Raw genomic sequence first — 27,891 nt, 5'->3', positions numbered from 1 at the left:
ACATGTTCTGAAGGATTAAAATTGAGTCAAAATAGCCCTCTTTTCTATCTTCTACCTTCCTTTTTTTCAGAAGGTGTTCCTAACTACTGCCTCCTAACTTATATTTTGGGCAAGACTAGTATGTTTGTGATTCCTTGAGGCAATGCAGAATATAAAGTACCATGGGGCCTATTCTGAGGTCTGCTAAAATCCCTTAAGAAAATTGGGGAAAGAATCTTACAGGAGAATAGTAATTTTCAGTGGTGTTGGGCTTGGGTTTCTGAACTAAATAATGGAATTAGACAATTTTCCCTTCATCTTAGCCCACCAAAACATGCAGGATTGCAAGGATTACTCAAAAGTACACCCACCTTTTCAAACAAGTGCAGGGTTGGATTTGATGCCCCTTAAACATTCTTTTCTGGGCCCAGACCCATCTCCTACTGCCCTCTGGTGGTGGTAGGACTGGAGGCTCTGCAAGAACTCTGATCTCACCATTTTGAAATCCATGAAGGCCATTTGCTGGGATGTGGTTCTTTGCTAATGACTGTTTACAAACCAGCTGGGGCTTTTGTCCTAAGGAGGAGCCTGAATCTATAAGCTCCACCCCGAGGCATTCAAGTCGGGTAGAAGCAGGGCAGGACAAACAGATCCCAATTCAGAGGCCCTTGGGGGCTGAAGGCTGGGGAGGAGCCTTGGGAGAGGTGCCAGGGGTGGAGTAGGGGCCTCTGAGTTTCCCCCCATCTGCCTCTGACGTCCTTGGCACGTCTCTCCTGTGTCATGATTTGGACGTTAGGTGGAGCCCCTGAGCTGCCTGTGTCCAGTAGTTTGCTCCTAGAAAAGCCTGGATTTGGGGAAATGCTGAGTTATGGGGGTTGGGGGCACATCCTCTAGGTCCTTACTCTGGAGTGGGTAAGAAGCTGGTGCAGAAGCCCCCAGGGTATGGGTCCGCCCTTTCTGCTCTGTTTTCCCATGTTATCCAGATGCAGACCTAGGAACTGTGAACCTAAAGGTTGTTTCTATCATACCTCCACCCTTCCCCCCATACATTTATGTCTCTTAGCATTCATCGAGAACCTTCTCCCTCTCACTAGCTGCAACTATTTATTTCCTTCCCCCTTCACCGCTCTCTTCTTGTACCATGCCACTGGGGTGTCAACACAGATCTAACCTTCCTCCATATTTCTCCTGGTTCTGCCCTGTCCTCACCGCCTCCTCCCTCTCCACCCAGAGAAAGCCACGCCCTTCCCTCCTCCCTCCCCACCCTAGTCTGTCACACAGGGACATCACCCTACAGCAGTTCAGGCTGTGGTTCGCAGGAAGCATACATTGGCTTTTTGATTCGTGCTAGTTCCCACCTCACAGTTTGGGAGGATCTAACACCAGCCTGCACGTGAAGGGGGAACCAAGGACAGTGAGGAGCTGGGTGGTCCCAGCCCTGGAGCCCTGCCAGCCCGACATGGGTAAGTATGAGGACCAGCCCCCCGGGAAGGCCTGAGGGATGCCTACCTCCCTCCCTGGCTGACTCAGCAGGGGTGGGGCCTAACCTTTGCTCTTTTGGGGGGTGAAGGAGGGGAAACCAGACTATAGGGGCACAGGGGCTCAGCTGGTGAGGCTGCCGACCAAGGGGTCATGAGCACTGGCCAGCTCCAGCTCTGGGGAAGAGCCTAAGAGTGTACCTTAGGTTGGGGCTTTCCCCACCTCACCACCCCCGCCTCAGCCCCTTGCGCCTCCCACTTAAGCTGCTGAGATTCAAGAAATATTTCACAGCACTCACTGCTGGCTTTACCCCCACAAAAGTAAAGCCCACTTTTGGTCGCACTGGATGATTTTTAAGGTGCTTCTCCCCCTGTTTTCTCCCCAGCCTTTCAAGTCCCTGCCCTCTTCCCTCCCTGACCCTGACCCACCACCAGGTGGGGGGCTGCACTGAGCAGCTGCTTCCTGTTGCCCCAGAGGTTGCCGCAAGGGTGGTGGCGGCTGGGGGAGAACTGAACTAGAAGAAAGCCGATTCTCACGGCCCCACACCAGCCTCACTAGGGCTGCTACTGGCGATCCCCATGCTTCAGTCACTGAGAAGACAGAGAGAGGCAGGACTGAGGTTGAAAGGCCTAGGAGGTCTTTGCCCTCCTGGCTTCCTGATTGCAGAAGTTTTTAAACTTGGGTCGTGGTGGGGGAAGGAGGCTGCGTCTCTCCACGGCTGTAGGGCTTGAGCCCCTGAGGAGCTGAAACACAGGGAACCTGTTCATTTAGTAGGGCCGTTGTGTGTTACCCCCAGCACGCTCGGCCTTGAGTTCCCTCTCCGACACCTCCATTCCTCCGGAGTCCTTGCGACTCTCACTGCCTTCCTGGCCCTCCTTTGTGAAGAGATCGTTGCCGGTGCCTCCGGAGAGCGGGTGGAGCTCTCCCAGGTCCTCCAGTTCGGACCCATCACCATCCCCCACTTGACCGCAGAAGTTTCTGTCTCTTTTTCCTGGGATCTGTTCTCTTCCTCCATCTGGGATCCTTCCTGGTTCGGGCCCCTAGGAGACGCCACCCGTTTCCCCCTCCCTCAGCGGATTCTTCGCGACAGCCCTACCCGAGCGCTCGTCCCTACCCCAGTAGCTCCTGTCCCTTTAAGTGCTACCTCCCCACCCCAGCCACCCCCCCGCCACCGCCGCCGCCGGCCAGGGCTGGGGGAGGAGGTGCCGCCGCCGCCCGGCTCGGCCACCTGCGCTGCCGCCGCCGCCGCCCGGCCCTGCTCCAGGTGAGGCCCGGAACCCACGTCTGGTCCCAGAGCCCCCGGGCGGACCGCCCCTGCGATCCCCTGCCCCGGGATCCCCGCTGCCCTGGACTCGGGATCTGACCCTCCCCCTGCGGGAGCTGCCCTTCCTCTCTCCCCCGCACTATCTACTCGTCCATTTCTCCCCTGTCCTCTGCGACCGGAATCCGGAGGCTTCTCACGCCTCTCGGCCAACCTCTCCCGGGTACCCCTCCTATTCCGGACCCAGGATCTCCCCCTCCCCCGCTCCTTCCTCGCCAGAAAAATCTCCCGCGGTCCGGGTTTCTCCTCCTCCCCTCTGGAACCATCGCTTTCCCACGCCATCCTAACCTCCAGTGGGAGGGGGAACAACCGCCACCCCAACTACTCTCCTTACCCGTAGTAAGGGGGGTTGGGGGCTATCATAGACTAGAGTCACTTTCAGGCCCTGCTCCGTTTAGCCCTTCAAGTTCAACTAACTCCCATCTAAAGCTTTTCTGTAGCCCTCACCCCACTCCATCTCTCCCGGACTTTGGGGGTGCGACCTCAGCACCAGCCCAGGTGGGAACGACCCTCTTGGACTTGGGGTGGGCCGGTCCAGCCTAAGAACGCTCCTGCCCCAGAGTCAGGGAATGGGGGAGGGCGCATCCAGAATCTTGTGATTCTGGGCTTAAGGGGCTGTTGGGGGACGGTGGATGAGGTTCTTGGACTAAGTCTCTAAGGGCAGTGGGGTGGTGGGGAAAACCTGGGAAGCCCAGCCTTCCCTATTCAGATGCAAAGGGAGTCCTAAGGAAATTAGGTCTTTCTCCATCCTCTTCTGAGACCAGCATGGAGAAGCTCGTTGGGGAGTTTAAAAAAAGACTGTGCTGAATCTGAGGGGACACATACCAATTTGGAGAGAAGAGGGATGAGTTGTGGTCCTTTTGATGTGTTATAGAAGAATCTGGCCTCCCCAAAATACAGAGGGGGAGGAGACTGTTTTCCATTAACCTGGACAGGGAAGGGGGACAAGTTGGAATGGTTACAAGGTTGAGGGCCATCTCCCTACTAGACCCTATTAACACTGTGAACCCTTCAGCCAGTGAGCACAAGGGAGGTCTTTAATAATTACCCCACCTCCACTGGGGAATTCCCCCTCCCTGCAAATCCAGCTGCAACCCTAGCCCTGCCCCTTCCCTTCTTGCGCTCTCATTCCCTGCTAACCCCAACACAACACACTCCAGAACGAGGGGACAGGGTGTCTGGATTTGCTTCAGACTCTTCTGAGTCATGTTTCACAGGCTGGGAGGGAGCTGGCGGGAGGAGAGGGTGGTCAGCAGTGGTGTTTGGGGTTGAATTCCAGTAGTACCTGGACAGGGAGAGGGAGAGGTAGAGGGATGCAAACGAATCCCCTCTCTCTCCCTTTCTGTCTCTTCCCCCTCCCAGCCCCAGCCATCTGGCTTCTGCGTGGAGCCACGCACTGTGGCAGCTGACCCCAGTCAGGGTGGTGCAGCAGGAACACAGGGAGGGTGAGAAAGGGGGAGCAGGTGCTAATTTCTCCCTCCCCATTCTCTTTATTACCCGCCCACTGGCCTGGCTTGTGAAAGGTTCAGAGTATTCCCTAGGTACCCTTCTCACAAGTTGCTGAAAAAAAGACCATTTGCCCCTTCCTCTTTCTAGTAGCTTCCTAAAGGGAGGTGGGGTGGGTGGGTGATTGGCCACATCTGATGGGGTTGAGGAATGTTTGGGGACAGAAAGGGTCAGTCTGCCCTCTGTCATCTGGATGGGGGGGAGAAGCACAGCTGCTGCTTGGGGTGGCTTCTGGCAAGAAGTAAACACCCAGCTGTTGGCATATTGACACCCCACCCTCATCCTTCCTCAAAGAGCAAGGAAGACCTCTTATTAGATGGGATGAGGAGGGATCTCATTCAAGGAGGAAGGTGATTGTAGTCTTTCCGCACCAGATGGGAAAGAATGGATCCTGCCCCACTTTCTTTTCTAATCCCAGGTGGCCCTCTCCTATCCAACACCCCTCTTCCCAATCGCTCCTGGCCGGGATAGTCCTAGGGGTTGCCCTGGAGACTAGGCCTGGGGCTCGGAAGGGGTGGGAGCAGTCAGTGGGGCACAGGAGTAACCGGCTCTTCCGGAGCCGAGTGGAGCCAGCGGGTGGGTGTGTGTGGGTGTGTGGTGGTGGGGGAAGGGGCGTGGCTACACCCGTCTGACTGGCCCAGGCTCCTCCCCTGCCGCCCGCCTCCGACTGGCCAGCCCTATGATTGGGGGCGGGAGGTAGGAAGATTCTCCCTCATCTGCCCTGGAAAAGGAAAGAGGAAAAGGAAAATAAAAAAGAGATACCTAGCTCTCTTCCTCGGCCCTTTAGGAAGCCAGTTCCATGCCCTGAGCTCTCTTCTTCACCTGTCTTTATTTTGGGAATGGGGGAAGCATTCCTTAGCAGAAATATGCTGGATCCCTGCTTTCTCCAGAAAGAAGGACCCCCCTCTACCCTGAGTGTGGCTTCTATTTACCCAGGGGCTTGAGGTCACTAGGCTGTTGGGGGTCCTTATTTTTTATACTAGGTGACCCTATAAATCTGTTACTGAGTCATGGTGGAGAAAAGGATTTTGATTTCTGTCTACTCCTTCCCACTGACAATCTACTTTTTTCAGGAAAGGGACAGAAACCCTCCCAACCCTCTTAGCCCCTCTCTCTCTGGCCCACACACTTTGAGGCTTTGCTGAAGCTCACTTCCTTCTAAGCGTCTCTGAGCCATTTGCAGTGGGGAGTGAAGTCTGTCCCCCAAATTTAGGAAGAACTCACTCCCCTGTGGAGTAAGGAAATCCAATCTACACTAATGTATTTGATCCTGCCTTACTCTGGCCCCACCCAGTTTTCAGGTCTCCTTCCTCCCCAGACTCCCAAAGGAAAAAGTATTTGTTGACCCCCCAACCTGCCAGAGTTTCATCATGCCCACTCTGTCTGTTCCTCTTCCAGAATATTCAGCTTGAGTTTTGCACAGTTAGGCAACTGTTTGTACAACTGCATTGCAATGAATTGAATGGGAATTATCTTGAAGCCTGCAAAGTCTGTTGAGTTGCAAGGAAAAGAAACCTGGTTTCTAGTCACATTTTATCCACAGTTTGACCTTGAACAAGTCGGTTAACCTCTTCAGGCCATAATTGCTTCATCTACCAAACAAGAGAATGTTGAACTAGAAATTCTCTAAATTCTAACATCATGTATGACACTGTTCTTCATTCTGGGTCCCTGCAATAGACGTTTTAGGTGATAGCTAAACTCTAGTCCTCTGCTAGATTTTTCTTTCCTCTTCTCAGAAGGTTTCACTTAGTTATATAGCCCTATCAGAAAAAGTATACTGGAACTATAGAATAGGTGGACATTTGGGGCACCTCATTTGCTGGTCAGTTTTCCTGCTTCTCCCCTGTCCCTCTGACCAGGTTTAGGCTAGACTCAGGCCTTCCCTGTCTGGTCTCTGAGCCAAGCTTCCTTTTCCTACCCACAGGAATCTTCCCGACCCCCAGAGCCCTGTGGATGTCGCCGGGAAAGTGGTGATCCAGGCAGGACCAGGCTGCCACCCACGGGACAGAGGTGAGTGGGCAGCAGAAGCAGCAGGAGCTTGCCTTTTTCCACCCCTTTACCAGGACTGAATTTTCCTGCCTTACCTTTCTGCTTCTACACTTCCACTTTTCCACTACCCAGCCTGGGAAATAACTGCCCCCGAAATGATCTTAGGGGAGTGGCACATGCCTCGGTCCTAGAAATTTGGTTTAGTCTTTTAGGTTAACCTTGGGATCAGGACACGCCTTTCAGTTTGCTCAGTGTGATGCAGGACTACCGCCCACAATGAGACACAGTGCAGAGGGAGCTTCCCGGTAGGCTAGGGAGACACTGCGGCGCTAGGACCCAGATCCGGGTCGGGGAGCGGGGATGGCCGGCGCTAGGACCCGGCGGCGGAGGCCGCGGAGGGCGGCTCTCTCTCGGCCGCAGCTTCCCCGCCCCCTCCGGCTCCGGCTCACTCCTCCCCGCCGGCCATGTTGGCTCCGCTCGGGCCCCGCGGTTGAGCCGCGTCCCCCTCCCCCCTCCCGGACCCCAGACCCCCTCCCCCGCGTTCCCCTCCCCTCCTGGCGCCCGGAGCGAGGCCATGTGAACCGCCCGTCCCCCGGGGAGAGACAAGCCCCGAGCCTGGCTGGACGCCGCCGCCTCAGGTCTGTTGGGTCTGTGGCTGGGGGCCTGACGGGAGGGAGCCCCGCTTTCATCCGAGGCTTCCCTCAGGGAACCGAAGCTCTGGAGCCGCCTAGAGCCTTGCCGGGGGGTGGGGGGAGGAGACGCCAACTCGAGTTTATTTCCAGTTAGAACCCAGCCCCGGGCGGGGGTCTTCCTGCACTGGGGGGTGGGAGGAGAAGGGGGCTGGTCGGTCTGCAGAAGATCGGGATGGGGCGGCGGGGGCGGCAGCGGGAGGAGCTGTGGAGGTTCCCGGCGACGGCGGCGGCTGCGAGGAGGAGGCGGAGAAGCCGCCTGGCTGGTGGAGATGACTCCTGTGGGGGACTCGGGGTGGAATCCCCGGGAGGGGCTCCACCTCTTCAGATGGGGTGGGGATTGCCCGAGTGCGAAGGGTAGGTGAGGGGGTTCCCTGGACGGGTTGAACACTCCGTTTGTGGGGATTGGGGCGTTTTGGCAACGGTGAGTGGAGGTCAGAGGGGTTTCCAGGGGTCTCGGGGTGTCCGCTCGGCGGGGTGGGGGTGTGGGGTGCACGTTCTCTTGAGCTTGGCGAACAGGAGAGGGCCTTGCTGGAGTGGAGCTGTGCTTGGCCTGGGGCCCCCGAGTCCCGGGAGAATCCGCCACTCCAGGGATGGGGGTTGATAGGGCCGGTGCTGAGGCGTACGGATTTGAGCCGGCCTTAGGGGCCGGAGGGAAGAATGAAGAGGGAGCCCTTTCCAAGGGGGATCCCTCACTAAGGGGATCCCCATTTCCGTGGCAGAAAAGATGGTCCCGCATCATCCCTTTCTTTCCTGGTGTTCCCAATTTTCAGGGGAATGCAATGCCAACAGCAGTCATCCTTTGTAGGATTTATTGGAGTGGGAGATTTGCATCCTTCGGGGGGCGATGCGGGGGGGATAGCTTCCACCTCCATCTGTACACAAACAGCCCCTCCCCCAAACCTCCCGCAGGAAGTGGCCGGGAAATGGCAGCTGTGCGTTTGCTGCTGCGTCTCTCGTTGTTTTGAAATGTCCATTTTAATCAGATTTGGTTTCATTTTCTGAGGCCTTCGGGCAAGCTTGGATCCTGCCAACCATGTGGTCTGAGAGTCCTTCGTTCGACTTTTTTTTTTTTTTTTGTAAACTTAATTTGTCAACTGGAAGTAGTCACTGCAGTTGACTCCCTGATCCCAATCCCCCCTCCAAAGCATCTCTGTCTCCCTGTCTGGATTTTTTTCCCCTGAGCTAGAGGTCATAGAAAAATCAAACTCACTCATCCACCAGCAGGGCTACACAAGTGATGCAAATTCCCTCGGTGTAGAGAGCTGTCAGGAAGACTTGGGATCTTTTGTGTCAAGAGAGTGGCTTTTTGGGATCCTGCTTAATATATATTCTTATATACATACGAATATTAAATATATTCTTAAGTATGACAGTTTCTGTATTGCAGAGCACTTGAGTAAGTGAGCTTGTGACGTGATGAAGTTGATTCCGAGAGGTGGAAGAAGAGGGGAGAATGGGGAAGATTAAACTGAGTGGGGTTTGTGGGGGGGCGGGTAGGGACTGATTTGCAGAGTGAGTGTGGTGGGCTTGTTCCTCACTGGTGATTCTAGCCTAAAGATAAGTCCCTGTGGGAAGCCTGTTAGTTGACATGGGGGGGGTTTACCTTCTGCAGTACCAAGTAATTAGGAGAATTAGTTATCATATGACTTATGCTTCAGTCCATAAAGGACATCTCTCTTATTACCATTCGTGGAGAGGGCTAAGCTTTTCCCTTGTTCTGTGCAAAGTCATGTGTCCAGATTTTCTCTTTTTCCCACCTGATAACTCCAGGAGATTTCTACTATAGCATATAGTGATGGACTGCGTGTACTGTGCCCCCAGGCACTTGGTTAGACCCTGGGTTTGGTTTGAGGTGAGCTGGCCACAGGATTTTCTGTTTTGAGAGGTGAGATCATTTGGACTATCCTGAAAACTGCTTAAGTCTAACATTTAAATAATCTTTTCTATTTTCCACCTGAATTGTAGATTCTTAGATTAAAGGTCCAGGATAGGACCAGATAGACATATATGATTATGTGGCACTGGTAAGATAGCATCATTGCTCCTTTTACTGGGGCTGTTGGGGTTGATAGTCTGGAAACAGTAAAAACGAGTTCAGTGTCACTGTCCTTTTTCTTGCCCTTCTGCTTGACTGATTGGTTCCTTTGAGTTGCTTTCTTGACAGTGATTTTAAGTTCCCCATTCTTCAACCTTTGTTTACCTAGATTGGGGCCTGACAGAATAGTAAATTGATTTTCCCTGGTGGAAGTTAAAAGAATGAAGGAAGGAGAAAGACTACTCTTATTTCTTTGGACTCTTTAAGAGAAATAAAAGTTGATTTTGAGAAAGTAGATAGCTATGGCTTCATTTGATACACGACTGATCAGAAAGCTGAATGCAGTAAACCTTTCATGGCCTTTTTGTAAAGTGGATGCATTTTTCTCTCAGAGAAGTGGATTTCTTAATATTGACTTTTTTTTTTTTTTTTTTTAAGCCTCTCCGTAAAGGAAAAAATTTGAGGTGTAGGGAGAACTATGTGGGCCGACCTCAGAGCCAGTCAGAAATCTAGAATGCCCTGAGAGGCTCATCTTGCAGTCTTGTGGTTCTGGAATCAGGTGTTGCCAAGAGAGAAGCAAAGCTTGTTAGGGTTACTGTGTCTTGCTGATGTTGACCTTTCTTATCACCTCTGAAGAGGTCTGCTATATTCTTTTACTAAAAGAATAAAATACAGTTAAAATAGTGTGGAAGTTAGTCCAATAACCGGTATGATGTTTGACCTTGTGTGAGATGTGTACAGTGAGGCAGTAATGCCAAAGTTTTTATTTCCTAGGACATAGAGTGAAGTATAAAACTCTTGAGGATTTCCTGGGGCAGATAATCTTCCTGATTTATTTCTTAGGATATGGATGTCCTCATATACTTCATAGCCTAAGATTAATACTTTCTCAGCATTGCTGCACATGGGTCAGAGGGACCATTTTTCACCAACTTTTTGGTCTTCATAATTTTGAGATTTATAAAATTGTGCAAAACAAAAAACCTGTCTTCTTTGAAGAGTTCTGGAGATTGTTCTCGGATTGGGTCACTGGCAGTAGAAGTAGCATTGTGTTATTGTTACGTGGTGTTCTGTCCTTCTCCTAGTTAAAGAGAATAATTAAAGGGGCATTTTACATAATGAAAATATTACCAAACAGTTTAGCAAATATTCATCAAAAACTAAAGCATGAGGGTTCTTGGGAGTTCCCAGGTGGTCCTGTGGTTAGGACTCCACGTTCTCAATGCCAAGGGCCTGGGTTCGATCCCTGATCGGGGAACTAAAATCCCACAAGCTGCGAGGTGCGGCCAGAAAAAAACAAAAACCGTGAGGATTCTTAAGAGACAAGTGGTACTGCTACTTTTGGTCTCTTGGGCTTGGGCACTGTATAACCTGCCTTCTCAGCTCAGTTTTTTTTTTAGGGGGAAGGGGGATAGATTTTTGAAGGAAGGGGTGAAGTCATTAACTGTTAGAGCTGAAATTCTGCGAAACAGTCAGAGCTTGAAAGGGAAATAACCTTGTTTCCACCTCTGGAGTGTGGTTTTTAGTGTCCTGCAATTTAAAGGCATTTCCAGTCCTCTGACAGTGAAGTGACCAGAGCTGTGGCAGAAAACCTAGCCTAGATTGTTAGTATATGGCTCCTTTATTCAGTCACCAAATACTTTAAAACCTGCTATATACCTTCAGTGTTCAGTTAAATCACGCTTCCCTGTTTCCAGGCCTTATTTTCTGCATGAGACATATGTCTAAAATATGTCAAGATTTGGGGCCTTTCTTCCCTCTAGAAATTATCTCTGTGAAGAATGAAGCTGAATTTTTTGGTTCTCTTGAGAATGGTGGGAGCAAAAATCACAAACTTTATTGGATGAGTAAGTTGGTAGTGACAGAAAAGACAGATTTACTCATTCATTTGCTCAATCTATGAGTTCAACAAGTATTTCCTTTCATTTTTTTAATGTACTTAGCACTAAGTTAAGTGCTGGAGATACAATGGTAGAACTTAATTTCTGGTTGATGCTGTAGAACCTACACAGTATAGAAGAAATAAGGACAGAGAACAATCATCTTTGTGTTTTTCTGTGCAGCCTGGACGTGGCAGTTGTCTTTGAGTAGCCTCCCTTAGGATAATAATCTTCCTTCTTTCCTCATCTTCCTTCTGCCTACTGTCCTGACTAGGAAAAGGGGGTTAAGGAAAGGACATTTTGAGAGAATGAGCCTCAGTCAGTATGGCTGTAGTCTGAGTCTGGGTTCCAAGGGAAGATTGTTACGAGAGCTGTCTGAATGGGCTATCCTTACTGGGGAAGAAGGCATGTTGATTTTGTGGCTTGGCACTTGGAACTCTTTTGGTGGAGGAAGACAGCTTAGCCAGGAAGGAGTTTTTAGATTTGAAAGTGAAGGCATGCTTGTTTGCAGCATCAGGAATTGGGAGTAGTGAAAACTTTGGGATCTTCCCCAGGGTATAGGGTAGAAATGGGAAATGAGGCAGCTTTTGTGGTAGAGCAGGGTTTTTCAACCTTGCTCTTGATTGAGCAAGAACCAAATAATCCTTTGTTGTAGTGGGCTGTCTTGTGTATTACAAGATCATTAGGAGCATCCCCAGCTTTGATTTCCTAAATGCCAGTAGCGTATACCTTTCTAAATGACTAAATGTCCCCTGGGGGCAAAATCACCCTGGTTGGAAACCACTGTATTAGAGTATGGTGGATGATTCCAGAGATGTGTAGAGTTCAGAAGTATCCTTCATAACATTCACAATTACAAATCTAAAATGTAGTATGATTTACTTACTATACTGCAAGATTTAAATTCACTGTTTAGTAAAGATAGACATTTGAAATCTCTGCCCACCCCACAAAATTAGAAACCTCTCTATTTGTGGAATTTTAGTATTCTATATGAGAAGAATGAACCAAGGAGCTGCAGGGACTCAAGTGTCCAGCTAGATGGTGTTAATGTGTCTTGTCTTTCTGGGGGTAGCCTCAGAGGTCTGAGTGTTAGGGTTGGTCAGGGCACCTGCAACAGTGTTGAAATTTGTAACATTTATTTCAACACTGCATTGTCAGCCCTTTTCTGTCAAAACCATGTCACAGGTCCACAGAGTAGTAACTCTTCAGTAGCAACTGAGAGAAAGAGCAGCCTATTTGGCCTTGTGGCGAGAGCTTTACTACCTCAAGCTTAAGGGGCAATGTCCCTTAACTCTTATAAATGAAGCTTAGAGGTCCTTAAGAGATCCATTTACATACTACTGGGACTGGGCTGCGTGCTGGCCTGATTGTACTTCCTGGTCAGGAGAGCTGTCTACTATTCTGGGGGTTGGGCACTGACTGATTTCTCTTTTCATTTGGCCAAAATCCCATTAGTTCAAAGGGAGACACTCTCCTTTGCTTTACTGTTCTTCTTATTAGCTCTAGATGGGAGGACATAATTTACCTTCAGGCTTTATTGTGAAAAGCATCTTGGGTAGGAAGGTTAAAATAAAATAACCCTGGTTTTATTGCTGAGAGGAGCTGCCCACATTTTCTTTGCGTTCCTATAATGTGATCCCATATTTAAGTGACATCTGAAATCAAGAGTGTAGGGACTTCCCTAGCCATCCAATGGTTAAGACTCCTCGCTGCTAATGCAAGGGGCTTGGGTTCGATCCCTGATTGGGGAACTAAGATCCCACATGCAAAACTTCTCTTGAAATCAAGAGGCTAGTTGCATACAAGGAAGTCTGGCTGGGAGGATCATCCCTGGTTTGGTAGTATCTCCCATACTAGTAAAAATCGTAATGGTTTTAAATTATATTTTGACCCTTTGGATATGATTATCTTTTTAAAAACTAAAAACAAAAAATAGTTTTTACTCTTTTTTGTCTAATAATAGTAGCTAAAATTTATTGAGTGCTTACTGGGTGACATGCTGTGCCAGGTCCTTTATATAGATTTTCTCATTTAATCCTCACAAGCCCTGGAGGTGAGTACTAAAATTTTTACTAATGATGAAGCAGAGGCTCAGCAACATTAAGTAACTTGTTCAGGGTCACACAGCTAGTGGTAATAGAGCTGGGATTTGCACCTAGAGCTCACTGTTGTTGCGCTGATCTCACTGCACAGCACAGAGTATTTTATGTTTCTAGGAAGCTTCTTATAAATGAAGTGATTGTGGTCCTGATGACCCCTCAGTAGAGGCTCCTGGGGAAACAGACCTCAGATACTAGATAACTTCCCATTCCTTTTACTTATCTGATTTCTGTAAGCCATCCATTTATGCTTATTAGTATGTAATTTATGAGACAGGAAATGCTATGCTGTCCCAGAGTAGCAGAGATGAGAAGGTCACTAGTTTCCTCATGGATTCAAACAGAAAAAGGAAAAACGAACTGTGGCCTATCATTGAGTGGGAGAATATAGTCCAGCGCACAGCAGAGGTGTGGCTGTGCATAAAACTGGGGGAGAGGAGATGTGGGGATCAGATGAGATTGGCTCTCCAGGCATAGCATTTCTAGACTTGCGAAATGAATCCCTGAATGTCCTCTTTTTTTTTTTTTTTTGGCGGCATGTAGTTTCCCCACCAGGGATCGAACCTGGGCCCTGGCAGTGAAAGCACCAAGTCCTAACCACTGGCCTGCCAGGGAATTCCCTGTGATGTAAGCTTTGTTTTGTTTTGTTTTTTAAAGATTTTTTTTTTTGATGTGGACCATTTTTAAAGTCTTTATTGAGTTTGTTGCTATACTGCTCCTGTTTTATGTTTTGGTTTTTTGGCTGAGAGGCAAGTGGGATCTTAGCTCCCACAACAGGGATTGAACCCGCACCTCATGCATTGGAAGGCGAAATCTTAACCACTGGACCTCCAGGGAAGTCCTCCCTGTGATGTAAGCTTTGGAAGGAACCTAACCTAGAGTATAGGGAATGAACTTTCCTCCTTGGTGTCTTTCATTTCGGAAGGGTCACTAATCTCATGATGCTTATTTTTCAGATCCCTTAGTGCTGAGGATGGTCTTTAACTATAAGGAAATCCTGGGGGCCCCTGAGGTCTTCTGTAGAGACCAAGTTTCTTCACTGATGCATAGCAAGTCTGGGTCTGCTGCTTATTTTAGAGTGAAGATGGGAAATCCTTTATGGGAAATGAGTTTATCCTAAAAACTTTTCCCCTCTTAAATTGACAAAATGCAAATTGCTTTTATTATTTATTTATTTATTTTACTTTATTTACTTTATTTATTTTTGGCTGCGTTGGGTCTTCTTTGCTGAGCTCGGGCTTTCTCTGGTTGCGGCGAGCAGGAGCTACTGTTCCTTGCAGCACACGTCCTTCTCATTGCAATGGCTTCTCTTGTTGTGGAGCGCGGGCTTCAGTAGCTGTGGCACACAGACTCAGTAGTTGTGGTGCACTACCGCAGCATGTGGGACCTTCCTGGACCAGGGCTCGAACCTGTGTTCCCTGCACTGGCAGACAGATTCTTAACCACTGGGCCACCTGGGAAGCCCCTGCTTTTATTTTTTAAATTCCAGTTAAAATTGATAAAGGTAGAGACAATTATGGTATTAGGCATGGAAAATCTTTTTTTTTTATTTTTTAAATTTATTTATTTTTGACTACGTTGGGTCTTTGTTGCTGCACATGGGCTTTCTGTAGTCGTGAGCGGGGCAGAGAGGGGTGTACTCTTCGTTGCCAGTGCGCGGACTTCTCATTGCGGTGGCTTCTCTTGTTGTGGAGCACGGGCTCTAGAGCGCATGGGCTTAGTTGCTCCACGGCATGGTGGGATCTTCCCGGACCAGGTATCAAACCTGTGTCCCTTGCACTGGCAGGTGGATTCTTAACCACTGCCACCAAGGAAGTCCCAAGCATGGAAAATCTTACAGCTATCATGCTATATACTGTACAGGGTTTATATTTCATGCTCAGAATTATGTTAGATTCACCTAATGGTGGCTAATTTGCATTATCTAGCATGTTCAAGAATATGATTCTTGCAAACCTTGGGCAGTGGCCTTATGTGTCCTTAACTGATTTATTCATTCTTTTAAAAGCTTTACTTATAGTTTTTTTTTTTTAAGAGGTTATTTAAAACACCACCTAGGTCTGCTTATTATCTCATCTTGGGAGCTTGATAAAAAAATCTTTATACCTGAACTCTTCTGTCCTTTACTCTTCTGTGGTAACCAAAGGAGTTGCTTTTTCTATATCAAGACAGATCATGTCTCTCATATAACAAATTAGTATGCGCTAGTACATCATAAGTATCTGATTGATGTGTCAGGCTTTGCCAGTAATTCTAGCTTCTGCTTTCTGTCTTCTTCCTTCTTCCCTTTGCTCTATCGAAGGTAAATTTATTCTCATCATCATTCCTAGTAGTATATCACCTCATCATATTCAGGAGAGGGTAAAGAGCTTTTTAACCATACTACTCCCCAATGAGCCACTGTACTTTACAACTTTAAGTACCTAGCTATCCTCTCAGTGACCATTTACATTTAAGCCACAAAACCAAAACATGGGGAAGTAATCACAGTAGACATAACAGAATACTGTTCCTTGGGACACTCTCTTATTTAATCAGTTTTCCAGCTCTGACACTTTTGTGAGCTGTGTTCTTAGAGAGCATGGTATTTCCCACGAAAAAGGAGTAGACGTGTTACTGGATGATTCGACTTTTGCTATTATGGTCACCTTTCCTGAAGTGTATTCTTTTCAAATTCCTTTACCTCAGTTAACTATACTATCTTCTTCAGATGTCTAGGGCTATGGATAGGATAACGTGGTAATTGCTTAACTCAACTATAATAATAAAACAGTATATGTATTAAACATGCTTTTTCTGCCAACACGTCCATGCTTTTCTGTCAGAAAGATGGCTTTGAGAACCTTCTGTATACAGAAGTCCCAGAGTGGGACTCTGGCCTTACCTTGGCGGTGGGGGCGGGGGGCCGGGGGGCGGGAAGGATGGAGAATGTTAAATGTTGCAGTTGAGGGCTAATATCTAACATAGAGGGGTAACCTGGGCTGGGAGTTAAGAGGGTGGGGCTTATACAGGGGGAAGACTCCTCTAGGTGTGTATCTTGGTTTTCTCCCTAACTCTTTTTATCTCTACAATTCTGACTTTTTAAAACACTGTTTCTATAAGGTCATTGCCCAGGTTAGGAGTATATTTCCACTTCCTCTTCTCTTCTCTCCTTCCCCACTCCCCCCGCAACTCCCCTCCCTCCCAATCCAGTACCTGGGTAGGAGAAGGGTAAGTAAAGTAGATGGAGGGGAGGGGGCATTCCCTCTAGAAGATTCCAGGTGACATAACCTTGTTTAACCGCCAGTATTTTTTTTCCCCTCTCTCTCCCCTCCTACAGAAATGGAGGCAAACGACCATTTTAACTTTACTGGCCTTCCCCCTGCACCTGCTGCCTCAGGACTGAAACCCTCTCCCTCCTCAGGGGAGGGGCTCTACACTAACGGGTCTCCCATGAACTTCCCCCAGCAAGGGAAAAGTGAGTGTGAGGGCCACATGGCCTGGGAGGGAGTGGGCATCGCTCCTTGAGAGCAGGTTGATGGGATAAGGTTTGGCTCTGGACTAGCTACTTCACAACAACTCTCTTTTATGCCAGGTGGGAAGGGAGGAAGTGAATCCTCAGAACTCCAGCTGCTGGAGAGAAGTCAAACTTCTAAGAACAAGTTCTAGGGATTTATGGAAACAACACTTTTCATTTTAAGGCTGGAAGGGATTAGAAAAACATACTGGCCTTTTCATCTTAGCTTGCTCTTCTGTCAGCCCTGTTCCCTGGCTGCTGCTTCTGATAACCAGGTTGGACCCGTGAGAAAGAGATAAAGGGCCAGCCCTCTGAGAAGCTGTTTTTAGAGGCTGGAGTAGCCCTCCCTTAGGACTGGGGGTGGAGGGGTTGGGTGAAGGTTGGGATGTGTTTGCCTTTTAGTTTGTGCAGCAGAGAAGAGAGCAGATGCTTGAAGTGCTTGTGCCACCTCCTGTCCTTGTGGATAGAAGATAGGGACAGGGAGCGTTATAATTCTTACCTAGTTCCCCAGAGAGAAACATCTATAATTCCAGACGGAAGTGTTGCTGCCAGGATCAGGTCTTTTCCTGGATTTGGCTTATCAGTTGCTCTGTACCATGGCCCTGCCAAGTACCTCTCTAATCTTGCCTTGGTTTCAGGTACTTTATGCTTGGAAGCAGAGTGAGGCACAAATGTTTGCCTCCTTCCTTGCAGCAGAAAAATACTGCCACAGGCTTATACTTAACCACCACTCCCTCCTGTCTTTCACAAGGGGGTTGCAGATAGATAGAAACTCCCTTATTTCGCTGGAGGACTGCTCCCATGTCCCCTGAAGCTTCCTTAGTATCTTGGTTCCTTTTATTTGACTGCCCTCCAATCCAGAGGCCGCCATTGGTGTTGAGAACTGAAGTCTGCATACTGCTCATGCAGAGTCCCGTCCCGTCCCGTCCCGTCCCGTCCCGTCCCCCCCCCCCCCCCCCCCGGTGTATTACCCTCCAGTGCCTATGGGGAGGGGCCAAGGCCAGCCTTCTGAGCTGGGATCTTTCTGCTGTGGTGACTGCAAATTCTATTCTTAGCCCAGCACAAAGTGCTGGATCTGCATGTGCCAGTGAGGTGGAGGCTGTCTCTTCTGGTGCCACTGTGGGGCAAACAGGCACTGGGGAAGGCGGCGGGGGCTGGGGGGGGCAGAGAGTTCAGTCATGCCACTCCAAGGGAAGAATTCCTCCAGGGAATGAGGGTGGGGAAGAATGCAAGTCACTGTAGGGCGTCTGCGAACAGTTTCATTAAAAAAAAAAATTTGAAAAGCCCTGAGCATCCAGAGCAGCCGGCTCTCTGCTGGTCGCTCTTGTGGTAGGCTGGGAGAGCTCCCCAGCCCCCTACTCAGCAGCCTCAGCAGCGATTGCTAAGCTTCCACCCAGGAGCATCTGGGTTTGGTGTTCCCTGGAGACCAAAAAACTATAAATACAGTAGAGGGGGAATCCCCCACCCCTTCACCTTCCCTTTTTCTAGTCAGTGCTGTTCCTTTAGTAGAATTTATAGTGTTACTTGCATACATAGCTGTAACTGACCCTTTTCCCTCCTTCTCTGCCAGGTTTGAATGGGGATGTGAATGTTAATGGCTTATCTACTGTATCTCACACTACTACTTCAGGGATTTTGAACTCTGCTCCCCACTCCTCCAGCACCTCACACCTCCATCACCCCAACGTGGCCTATGACTGTCTCTGGAACTACTCACAGTACCCACCTGCCAATCCTGGCAGCAACCTCAAGGACCCACCCCTTCTCTCCCAGTTCTCGGGGGGACAATACCCACTCAACGGCATCCTTGGGGGCAGCCGGCAACCTTCATCCCCAAGTCACAACACTAACCTTCGGGCTGGGAGCCAAGAGTTCTGGGCCAACGGTACCCAGAGTCCCATGGGGCTTAACTTCGATTCACAGGAACTATATGATTCCTTTCCTGACCAGAATTTTGAGGTGATGCCCAATGGACCCCCTAGTTTTTTCACCTCCCCACAGACTTCTCCTATGTTGGGATCCAGCATCCAGACCTTTGCACCCTCCCAGGAGGTAGGCAGTGGTATCCATCCTGATGAGGCAGCAGAAAAGGAGCTGACTTCAGTTGTGGCGGAGAATGGCACTGGCTTGGTAGGCAGCCTGGAGCTGGAAGAGGAGCAGCCAGGTATAACTGTGGGTCTGTGAGCTGGGTTGGGAGAGGGAAAATGGGGCTCTGGGGGGCGCAGTGGCTTTTTGAGGTGAGGAAAACTTGTCTTTCCAGCTCTCTGCAGTGGAGGCTGATTTGCATGTTGGTGATTAGCAGAGCCAAGTGGCTGGTGTTTTTGTGGCAGCAGCACCAGCTCGAGAGTGGGAGTGCAAATTATTTCAAGCTCATGCAGAGCTGCTGGCCTGGAGAGGGCAGGTGGGCGAGCCCGAAACAGCCCCAACAGACACCCTGCATCAAGAAAGCCTTCTTCTAAGTTATAGGAAGGGGTTGGGGCATCAGCAGGAGGCAAAGAGGCCAATTTGATTTGACTGTGGCAGGGCCAGACTGGCTGCTAAAGTGGGCTGAGCCCTAAGTAGTGATTGGCACGTGCAGGAGGGAAGGAACAGGCAGAGCACACCATTGCTTGTCTACTCACAGTTTCCTTTCTTTTTTGTTGTTGTTAGCATAGGTACATGTGCAGTCCCTCTCACCTTCCCCCTCAGAATAGATAAATGCTTAGTTTGCTATTGATTCCAAGTATAAAGGTGACCACCCTGTGAAATCACAGGATGTTTTCTCTGTTTAACTGGATGGGGGAAACAGTTGAGAACATGATGGGGTTCTTGTCTCAGACCCCACTCTTCTTTCCCCTCTTTACCTGCTGCAGGATCTTCCTCGCACATCTTTGCATACTCAAAAGTTCTCGGTATGATCGGTACCCAACATAGAACTGGGACCCATAAATGTTGAAAGAATGAACATCCATCCCTCTAGCAAAGATTGCCTACTAATAGCTAACTGAACCCGTTGACGGCACTGATTTTGACTTTTGCCCTCTCCTGGGATTTCCTAGAACTAAAGATGTGTGGTTACAACGGCTCTGTCCCTTCTGTGGAATCATTACACCAAGAGGTCTCAGTCTTGGTCCCTGATCCCACAGTGAGCTGCTTAGATGATCCTTCACATCTTCCTGATCAACTGGAAGACACTCCAATCCTCAGTGAAGTCTCTCTGGAGCCCTTCAACACTTTGGCACCGGGTAGGCTTGGAGATTAGCTCCCTTCAACGTATCCATGCAGAGGGTAGCCACTTTATACCACCTGGAAGAGATAGTAAGCCAGGGAAAGTATTTGGGAATCTGGGACACTGGGGTCTCTAGATGATCCTGTGGCAGACCACAGTTTCATGCCACAGGCCTGACTGGGCCAACTGCACTCTGAGCTGAATTGGTTCATTTCCCAGGTTCTCTCCCAGTGTTCGTTTTGGCCAAGAGCCCTGGATAGGGACTTATTACCACACAGATGGGCTATTTGGGTTCTCACTAACTTGCCATTGAACGATTACCTTTTACCCCACTGAAATATAAGAAAGGCCTATTTTATGATAGATGCTAGAATTTTGTGTTGGTCTGTGGGTAGAAACCATTGCCTTGCCTTTCCCTAATATTAGAAGGAAGCTTCACACTATAGGAACTAAAACTGGATATATTCAGACTAGTATTTCTTAACTCTTGCTTTCTGATTTTTCCACCCCTGAAGAGCCAGTGACTGGAGGACTCTATGGTATAGATGACACGGAGCTGATGGGTGCAGAGGACAAGCTGCCTCTTGAGGACAGCCCTGTGATCTCTGCCCTCGATTGTCCTTCCCTCAATAATGCCACTGCCTTCAGTCTCCTGGCAGATGACAGTCAAACTTCAGCCTCTATATTTGCCAGCCCCACCTCTCCCCCTGTCCTTGGGGAGTCTGTTCTGCAAGGTAAGTGAGGAGAGCTAGGACAGAGAAAGTCCTTGACCTGGGCAAAGGTGAGAGAACAGGCCTTAGGGGTGGGAAATCTGTGAGAACACCTTCCTGGGAGCTGAGGAGGCCATGGAACAGTGTATGGTGGGACTAAAAAAGGCACTCTGACTTCTGCCCTGTGCCCAAAAGAACTTGTGGGGTGAGACTTGGAGTTTGTGGGGAACAGGAGGCCAGAGGCCTTTACTGGCTCCAGGTGAAAGGTATTTCTTCACACAGTGACAGCAGCAGCAGTTTTGCCCTTTAACCTTCATGAATGGTAGGGGAAGAGAGCCAGAGGCCATTTCTCTTTTTCCAACCCTAGGGGAAAGCCCTTGAAGTAACCTTGTTTAGCTTCGTCCAGGTTTGTCTGAGTAGATTCTCTTGTTTTATATGATCGTTCTTCCTTTAGCCGTCCTGTCCCTTTGGATTCTAGATACTAGCTTTGACCTGAATAATGGCAGTGATGCAGAACAGGAAGAGATGGAGACTCAGGCTTCAGACTTCCCACCATCTCTGACCCAGCCAGCCCCTGACCAGTCATCCACTCTTCAGCTCCGTACAGCAGCCTCGCCAGCGGTCTCACCAACAGCCTCGCCAGCAGTCTCCCTGGCGGTTTCTCCAGCAGCCTCCCCGGAAATCTCTCCAGAAGTCTCTCCAGCAGCCTCCCCAGAAATTTCCCCAGCCATCTCCCCGGCAGCCTTCCCAACAGTCTCTCCAACTTCCTCAGCAGCCCTCCCACCCGTCTCCTCAGAAGTCTCCTTGACGGCCTCCCCAGTGACCTCCCCAAAAGCCTCCCCCGCACCTTCCCCAGCAGCTGTCTTCCCAGCAGCCTCCCCAGCAGATAAGAATGTCAGCAGCTTCCTTGAGACAACTGCTGACCTGGAAGAGATCACTGGAGAAGGAGTCACTCCCTCTGGTAGTGGTGAGTGTCTAGATTCTATTCCACCCCTAGCTGGTTCCAGGAAAAGTTTCTGTCTCATGTGGCATTTAGCCCTTCCTCACTGGCCTGTCGTCTCAGTATTTTGCTTGAACTCTTAACTTGGGTATCCCCCGTTTTCTTCCCCAAGGTGATGTCCTGAGGAGACGTATTGCTACCCCAGAAGAAGTCCGTCTTCCCCTCCAACATGGGTAAATGCTCTAGTTTGCTACATGCATCGACCTTTGACACATTTAATGAATGACTCTAGGAAAAAGGGAAGGGAGCTTCTCTCATCTGAGATGGGGAGAAATGGGCTAGACAAGAATGGGTTAAAGGATAGTTACCTGCAGTGATAATGTTTCTGGGCATGAGATTCTTAGGCTACCTTTCTTCCTCTCTCACGGTCTTCCTCCCCTCACCCATTCTTTCCTCATTTTGTGACCACTCAGTTTTTTCCTCAAGGGGCTACTGCTGTTATCTTTTCCAAATTCAGCTGGTGGGTCTAGGGTTCAGATGTCCAAATGAGTTACCTTGTCCTGTATGCTTAGAGAAGGAATAGCAGTGAATGGGGAGTGTCTTAGTCCCCATGAATTGGGATTTTTTTTTTTTTTTTAATGCACTTTAAGGGCAGGAACAGTATGAGACCAGAATGAACAAGCCAGCACACCAAGGGCTTTATAGGAATAACTGCCTTCCTGACCTTCCCCACCTCCGCCCCTGTAGGCTACTTGTGATCACCAAGTCTGAGTTCTGCTTTAAGTTTTGAGAGAAAGATAAGGCTTAGTCTTAGAATAATCTGTTGCTCAGAACACAGAGTTCCTCACTAAACCCTGGCCTCTCCAGAGTCATTTCATGGAGTCAGCAGTGAGTTTACTCTTCTGCTTGCCTCCCCACCCTCTGTCTCTTCTGCCTTTATTCTCTTAGGTCTTTTATCCTCTTTAGTGGAAACCCAGTAATTTGCCCTGAATGGCATTAGGGAGGGGGTTTCTGGCTGCTCATCTCACTGACTTTGTGAAGGGAGGGGTGGAGGTCTTTCTGGGCTTGTGCAGTTTGGTGTGTTGCTTTCCCCTGTGGTGCTGAGGGGCTTGTGGCCCAGGCCTGCCTTCTGGCCAAGCTTGTATCTCAGGAACCTCTGCATCTACATGCAGTTCTAGTGAGACAGGTGCGGGGCGGGCCATCTGCTCACTGGGCTTGGCTTCTGGGTGGCTTGAGAGTGGGTAGGGGTGTGACCTGGCGGCAGGGCCCGTGTGCTTCTCTGGCAGGTGGCGGAGAGAGGTGCGCATCAAGAAGGGCAGCCACCGATGGCAGGGGGAGACCTGGTATTATGGCCCCTGTGGGAAGAGGATGAAACAGTTCCCAGAAGTGATCAAGGTAATGTAGCTTTCATGGACTTTTTTAGGAAAGCACAGACTCCGTTTTTGGGGCCCAGTGGCAACAAGCTGGCATTGTCTGCTCTGGGGCTTGTTCTGCTTGTGCTATTGCTGGCCAAAGGTGTGGTAGGGCTGTAACTTCACTGATGCCACTCTACCTCCTCCTCATAGTACCTGAGCCGCAATGTGGTACACAACGTCCGCCGTGAGCACTTCAGCTTCAGTCCCCGTATGCCTGTTGGTGATTTCTTTGAAGAGAGAGACACACCAGAGGTGCACACCCAAGGGTTAAATATGCTTTTGTGTCTGAGAAAGGGTTGATGGACAAGCTGCAGCTTCCTCTCATGGGGTTTGGAGATTCTTGGGCATTGAATGGTTCAGAGGGCCTGGTGGCTTGCACAGACTCCCTCCCATTGTAACAGAGTCTTCCTTATTACCTCAGGGCTTGCAGTGGGTACAGCTCTCAGCAGAGGAGATCCCATCCAGGATTCAGGCAATTACTGGGAAACGGGGCCGACCTCGAAACACTGAGAAGGCCAAGACCAAGGATGTCCCCAAGGTGAAACGGGGCCGAGGTCGGCCACCCAAGGTCAAAATCACTGAGCTGTTGAATAAGACAGACAACCGCCTCCTAAAGAAACTGGAGGCCCAAGGTACGATTGGGGATTCTGCTCACTCTCTGAGGTATCTGAAATGTTGATGAATTGCTAATGCCTGGGTTTCCCAGGAGTGTGACTGACATCTGGAAGAAATGAATCTGAATCACCTTCCCCTCTCTGGAAAGCAGCATCAGGGTCCCAGCACTTTTGTGGTACTTCTTTTACAATAAGTTTCTTTCCTGAGTTACTCTCTTACTAGTGGAGCCTGGGTGGTTCCCAAAAATAGTTATGAGAGGAGAGGGCTTTCATGTCCTTTCTTTCCATCTTTCAGCTTCTTACTTATCTTACTGGTTTTGGCTGTCTCGTACATATACTCTTACCTTACTCATTGCCACCATCATGGAGGTTCAGAATTCACATCTGAATCCAAAAGATAATTGGCACTGTTTTAGTGGGATGGACAGATTGGAAATGTCTAATTTTTCAGTAAATATTGCACTTGCCCTGATATAGTATAAATTTGAAATAATTTGGAGTCATCGGTCTCCTATTCAGAGTTCCAGCTCTGGCAGATTCTGACTGTATGACCTGGAGCAAGTCACTTATATTTTAATAAAAGCCTATAGTGGTTCATCTGCAGGTAATACCTGTCTAACTTAGAGGGTTGCTGTACAGATGTGGTGGTGGTAGTGTTTATATGCCAGAATAGGATAGGTACTGTCATATCAAAAACACCAATTCTGAAACACTATTGTTTGCAGAATCACACTTCAATATTGTCTTCCAAAAGGGAAGAAATTCAGACCTTTTAGTAGAGCAAGACATAAGAGCTGAGCGTAAGCAATAGCTATGTCAGTTTGATATGATTCTGCTAAAGTGTCCATTATCTGGGCCCTTTCTTTCTGGCACATTCTTGCTTAATTGGTGCTTCCCACTCAAGACCACCTGCTTTCCCTGGCAGTTTTTCTGTTTCCTTTCTTTGTTCTAAAATCAATCTGTCAGATAGCCTGGAGGAGAGACAGGCTATAAGGCTACTTTGCTGTTTTGGCCTCTAGGACCCCTTCTAAAGCAGTCTAGGGCTGGTGCTTCTGGGCAGGAGATACCATTGGAGTTCTTTGTGCCACCTCTGTAGCAGGTGCCTCTCCTACATTTTTCCTCCAACAACATTTTATGTATACTTAAAAACAACCCCACAAACTTCTGGATTCTTCAGGGAGCTGCTTCGGAGGCCAGCTTTGTGACAGGCGTGTGCTGCTCTGGGTGCTGGAGATTGGCCTGCCTGCCTCTTCATTTTCCTTTCTGCCCTCACAGAAACACTGAATGAGGAAGATAAAGCAAAGATGAGTAAAATCAAGAAGAAGATGAAGCAGAAGGTACAACGGGGAGAGTGTCAGACTACTAACCAAGGGCAGGTGAGGGACATCAGAGAGATCACACAGTAGGTTAACTTTTCCTACAGCTGCTCTGTTTTCTCTTCCTTCTCCCACGTCTGCCACTCGCCATTTAGAGAATTGGGCTTATTCAGGAATAATGTGAGCATCTCCAGGGTGAGAGAATTGATCCATTGCCAACCTTTCATCCCATGTCTCACCTCTCTTCCCCAGTACCCTTGTCTGTTTTTGAATGCTAGTCAAAGCAGTGATGCTTTCAGAGTTTGAGGAGAAATGACTTCCCTTATGGTTTACAGGCCAAGAGCAAGAGGAAACAAGAGACCAAGAGCTTAAAGCAGAAGGAAGCCAAGAAGAAATCGAAGGTAGGTGCATGTACCACAAGCATAACTTTGAAGTCACCAAACTGATTTTGCAAGACGTGTGAGTTGGTGTCGTTTTATAGTCATGTTTTTGGGTGTAAGGTGGGGAGGACGGGGACCTGGAAAGGGTGGTGACTTGAATCTTTATGGCACTCTTGATTCCTGTCTCCCTTGGGTGGCTAGGCTGAGAAGGAGAAAGTAAAAACAAAGCAGGAAAAACTGAAGGAAAAAGTCAAGAGGGAGAAGAAGGAGAAGGTAAAAATGAAGGAAAAGGAGGAGGTGGCCAAAGCCAAGCCAGCCTGTAAAGCAGATAAAGCGCTGGCCACACAGAGGCGCTTTGAGGAGCGACAGAGGCAGCAGATGATCTTGGAGGAGATGAAGAAGCCCACAGAGGACATGTGTCTGACTGACCACCAGGTAGTGAGGGGAGAGTAACAGGTCCTGGAGGGGCCATCCATGAAGACACTTCTGTGAAAGGAAGAGCCTCCTAGATATCCAGACTGTTGCCTTCCCATATGTTTGACAGAACACCCTACCTCTTTTTCTCTCTACAGCCCCTGCCTGACTTCTCACGCATCCCTGGTCTGATCCTGCCTAGTGGGGCCTTCTCAGACTGCTTGACCATTGTGGAGTTCCTGCACAGCTTCGGCAAGGTGCTGGGCTTTGACCCTGCCAAAGATGTACCTAGCCTGGGGGTCCTGCAGGAGGGACTCCTGTGTCAAGGCGACAGCTTGGGCGAGGTGCAAGATCTGCTGGTGCGGCTCCTGAAAGCTGCGCTCTATGATCCTGGCTTGCCTTCCTACTGTCAGGTGAGGTCCTTTCCTGGGCAGGTTCAGAGGGCCTGGAATCCGTGCTTTTCTCAGTTTTGCTTTCTGTTTAAGTTAAACACATGAAAGTCCCTTCCCAAAGTGATCAGGACAAGTGAAGGGAGATATGCAAATGGTCCCCAATTTACAGTGGTTTGACTTACGATTTTTCGACTTTACAGTGGTTCAGAAGTGTTACGCATTCAGTGGAAACTGTACTTCACATTTTGATTTTGATCTTTTCCTGGGCTAGAGAAACACAGTACGATACTCTCTCATGATGCTGGGCAGCGGCAGCAAGGCACACCTCCCAGTCAGCCATGTGTTCACTGATACACTTACAACCATTTTATACCCATGCAGCCATTCTATTTCTCACTTTCAGTACAGTATTCATTAGATTACACGAGATAGTCAACATTTTATTATAAAATGGCTTTGCGTTAGATGATTTTGCCCAACTCTAGGCTAATTTAAATGTTCTGCGCATGTTTAAGGTAGGGTTGGCTAAGCTATCATGTTCTGTAGATTAGGTGTATTAAATGCATTTTTTTTTTTTTTTTTTTTGGTACGTGGGCCTCTCACTGTTGTGGCCTCTCCCATTGTGGAGCACAGGCTCCGGACGCGCAGGCTCAGCGGCCATGGCTCACGGGCCCAGCCGCTCCGCGGCATGTGGGATCTTCCCGGACCAGGGCACGAACCCGTGTCCCCTGCATCGGCAGGCAGACTCTCAACCACTGCGCCACCAGGGAAGCCCTAAATGCATTTTCAACTTACAATATTTTCAATTTACGATAGGTTTATTGGGACATTACCTCATCATAAGTTGAGGAAGATCTATATACTACATGCTAGCCCTTCTGGTAATTTATTGCATCTTCTCCTAGGTTACTTCTACTCACTGCTTTAAGGTTTTAGGTCCTGACTCTTGTCATTCTCTCCAGGGACAAGTGGAGGCAGATCTGTAGTTTCTTCCTGTTTCTGTTTTCCATATATTTTTTTCTCTTCTATTTCTTTTTCTTTCTGACCTCCCTCTGCTTACTTTGTTCATTTTCCTTTAATTTGCTCCTTTTCTTTTGCACCTGTCCTTTTCCTTCTCTCATCTGTCCTATCAACTTTCATTCTTTTCTTCTTTTCCTATCTTAACCCCGTAGTTCTATTGTATTTTCCTGCTCCAGATTCACCCAACTTGAGTTGTTCCTCTATCTCTCTTAACTCCTATCATGCTCTCCTCCAAACAGTCCTTAAAGATCTTGGGGGAGAAGGTGTCCGAGATCCCACTAACAAGAGACAATGTGTCTGAGATCCTGCGCTGCTTCCTCATGGCGTATGGAGTGGAGCCAGCCCTCTGCGACAGCCTGCGCACCCAGCCTTTTCAAGCCCAGCCGCCCCAGCAGAAGGCTGCTGTCCTGGCCTTCCTTGTGCATGAGCTCAATGGCTCCACCCTCATCATCAAGTGAGGGGCAGGGGTGGGGATGGTTATTGTGTGCCTTGGTCAGAATGGGATGGGGGAGGGGGTTAGCCATTTAGAAATCCTCGGCGATGTGTGTCCACTGCCATGCTCTGGACATGCTGGTGTGACTTAGGACTGAATCTAATTTTCTTCCCTGGGAGAATCCAAGCCTTCCTCTGCCGTTCATCCAATCTAGGCTCTAGGATGAAACTCCCTTTACCCTTGAGCCTCCCTTCTTTTGTGTATGTGCTGCCACTTCTCCCTCAAAATCCCATTCCCTGTTCCCCTGCAGTGAGATTGACAAGACTCTGGAGAGTATGTCCAGCTACAGGAAAAACAAGTGGATTGTTGAAGGCCGGCTCCGGAGGTATGGACAGGACAGAGGAGAGAAGGGGGAAAGAGTGAAGCGTAGCCAGGACTTTTGCTTGGAACTCAGTGTCCTCAGCCCCTCCTCTGGGGTTGGGACCTTACCCCAGGGCCTGGGATTGCTTAGATTCACGGTGTTCCTTTTGTGGTGGTATCATGTTCCTCACCACGGTTTCCCTTAAT

At 49.0% G+C, this 27,891-nt stretch overlaps 1 protein-coding gene across 9 annotated transcripts in view; it reads left to right on the top strand.

Annotated features, from left to right (window-relative positions):
• The first annotated feature begins 1,267 nt into the window (after window positions 1–1,267).
• The window catches only part of BAZ2A (bromodomain adjacent to zinc finger domain 2A), a 34,240-nt gene continuing 7,616 nt past the window's right edge, over window positions 1,268–27,891 (top strand). Inside the window, exons 1-18 of one of the 9 annotated variants that reach the window (XM_049694470.1) lie at window positions 2,635–2,722; window positions 6,213–6,298; window positions 16,306–16,443; window positions 18,053–18,441; window positions 18,532–18,646; window positions 19,608–19,706; window positions 20,206–20,424; window positions 20,879–21,367; window positions 21,513–21,573; window positions 22,627–22,735; window positions 22,906–23,007; window positions 23,177–23,387; window positions 24,645–24,745; window positions 25,021–25,086; window positions 25,267–25,500; window positions 25,638–25,892; window positions 27,131–27,345; window positions 27,635–27,709. In XM_049694470.1, coding sequence (XP_049550427.1) covers window positions 16,308–16,443; window positions 18,053–18,441; window positions 18,532–18,646; window positions 19,608–19,706; window positions 20,206–20,424; window positions 20,879–21,367; window positions 21,513–21,573; window positions 22,627–22,735; window positions 22,906–23,007; window positions 23,177–23,387; window positions 24,645–24,745; window positions 25,021–25,086; window positions 25,267–25,500; window positions 25,638–25,892; window positions 27,131–27,345; window positions 27,635–27,709 — 2,876 coding nt within the window. In that variant the 5' untranslated portion in view covers window positions 2,635–2,722; window positions 6,213–6,298; window positions 16,306–16,307. Of the gene's footprint in view, window positions 1,443–2,634; window positions 2,723–6,212; window positions 6,299–6,761; window positions 6,916–16,305; window positions 16,444–18,052; window positions 18,647–18,742; window positions 18,884–19,520; window positions 19,707–20,205; window positions 20,425–20,878; window positions 21,368–21,512; window positions 21,574–22,626; window positions 22,736–22,905; window positions 23,008–23,176; window positions 23,388–24,644; window positions 24,746–25,020; window positions 25,087–25,266; window positions 25,501–25,637; window positions 25,893–27,130; window positions 27,346–27,634; window positions 27,710–27,891 lie in introns of those variants that run through there. The other 8 variants (XM_033436002.2, XM_049694467.1, XM_049694468.1 and 5 more) reach the window with 8 other exon arrangements.

The sequence above is a fragment of the Orcinus orca genome, chromosome 11 (genome assembly GCF_937001465.1).
Source record: "Orcinus orca chromosome 11, mOrcOrc1.1, whole genome shotgun sequence".
NCBI classification, from domain to species: domain Eukaryota; kingdom Metazoa; phylum Chordata; class Mammalia; order Artiodactyla; family Delphinidae; genus Orcinus; species Orcinus orca.
The sequence above is the reverse complement of the archived record's forward strand: the minus strand, read 5'-3'. Positions and strand labels throughout refer to the sequence as shown.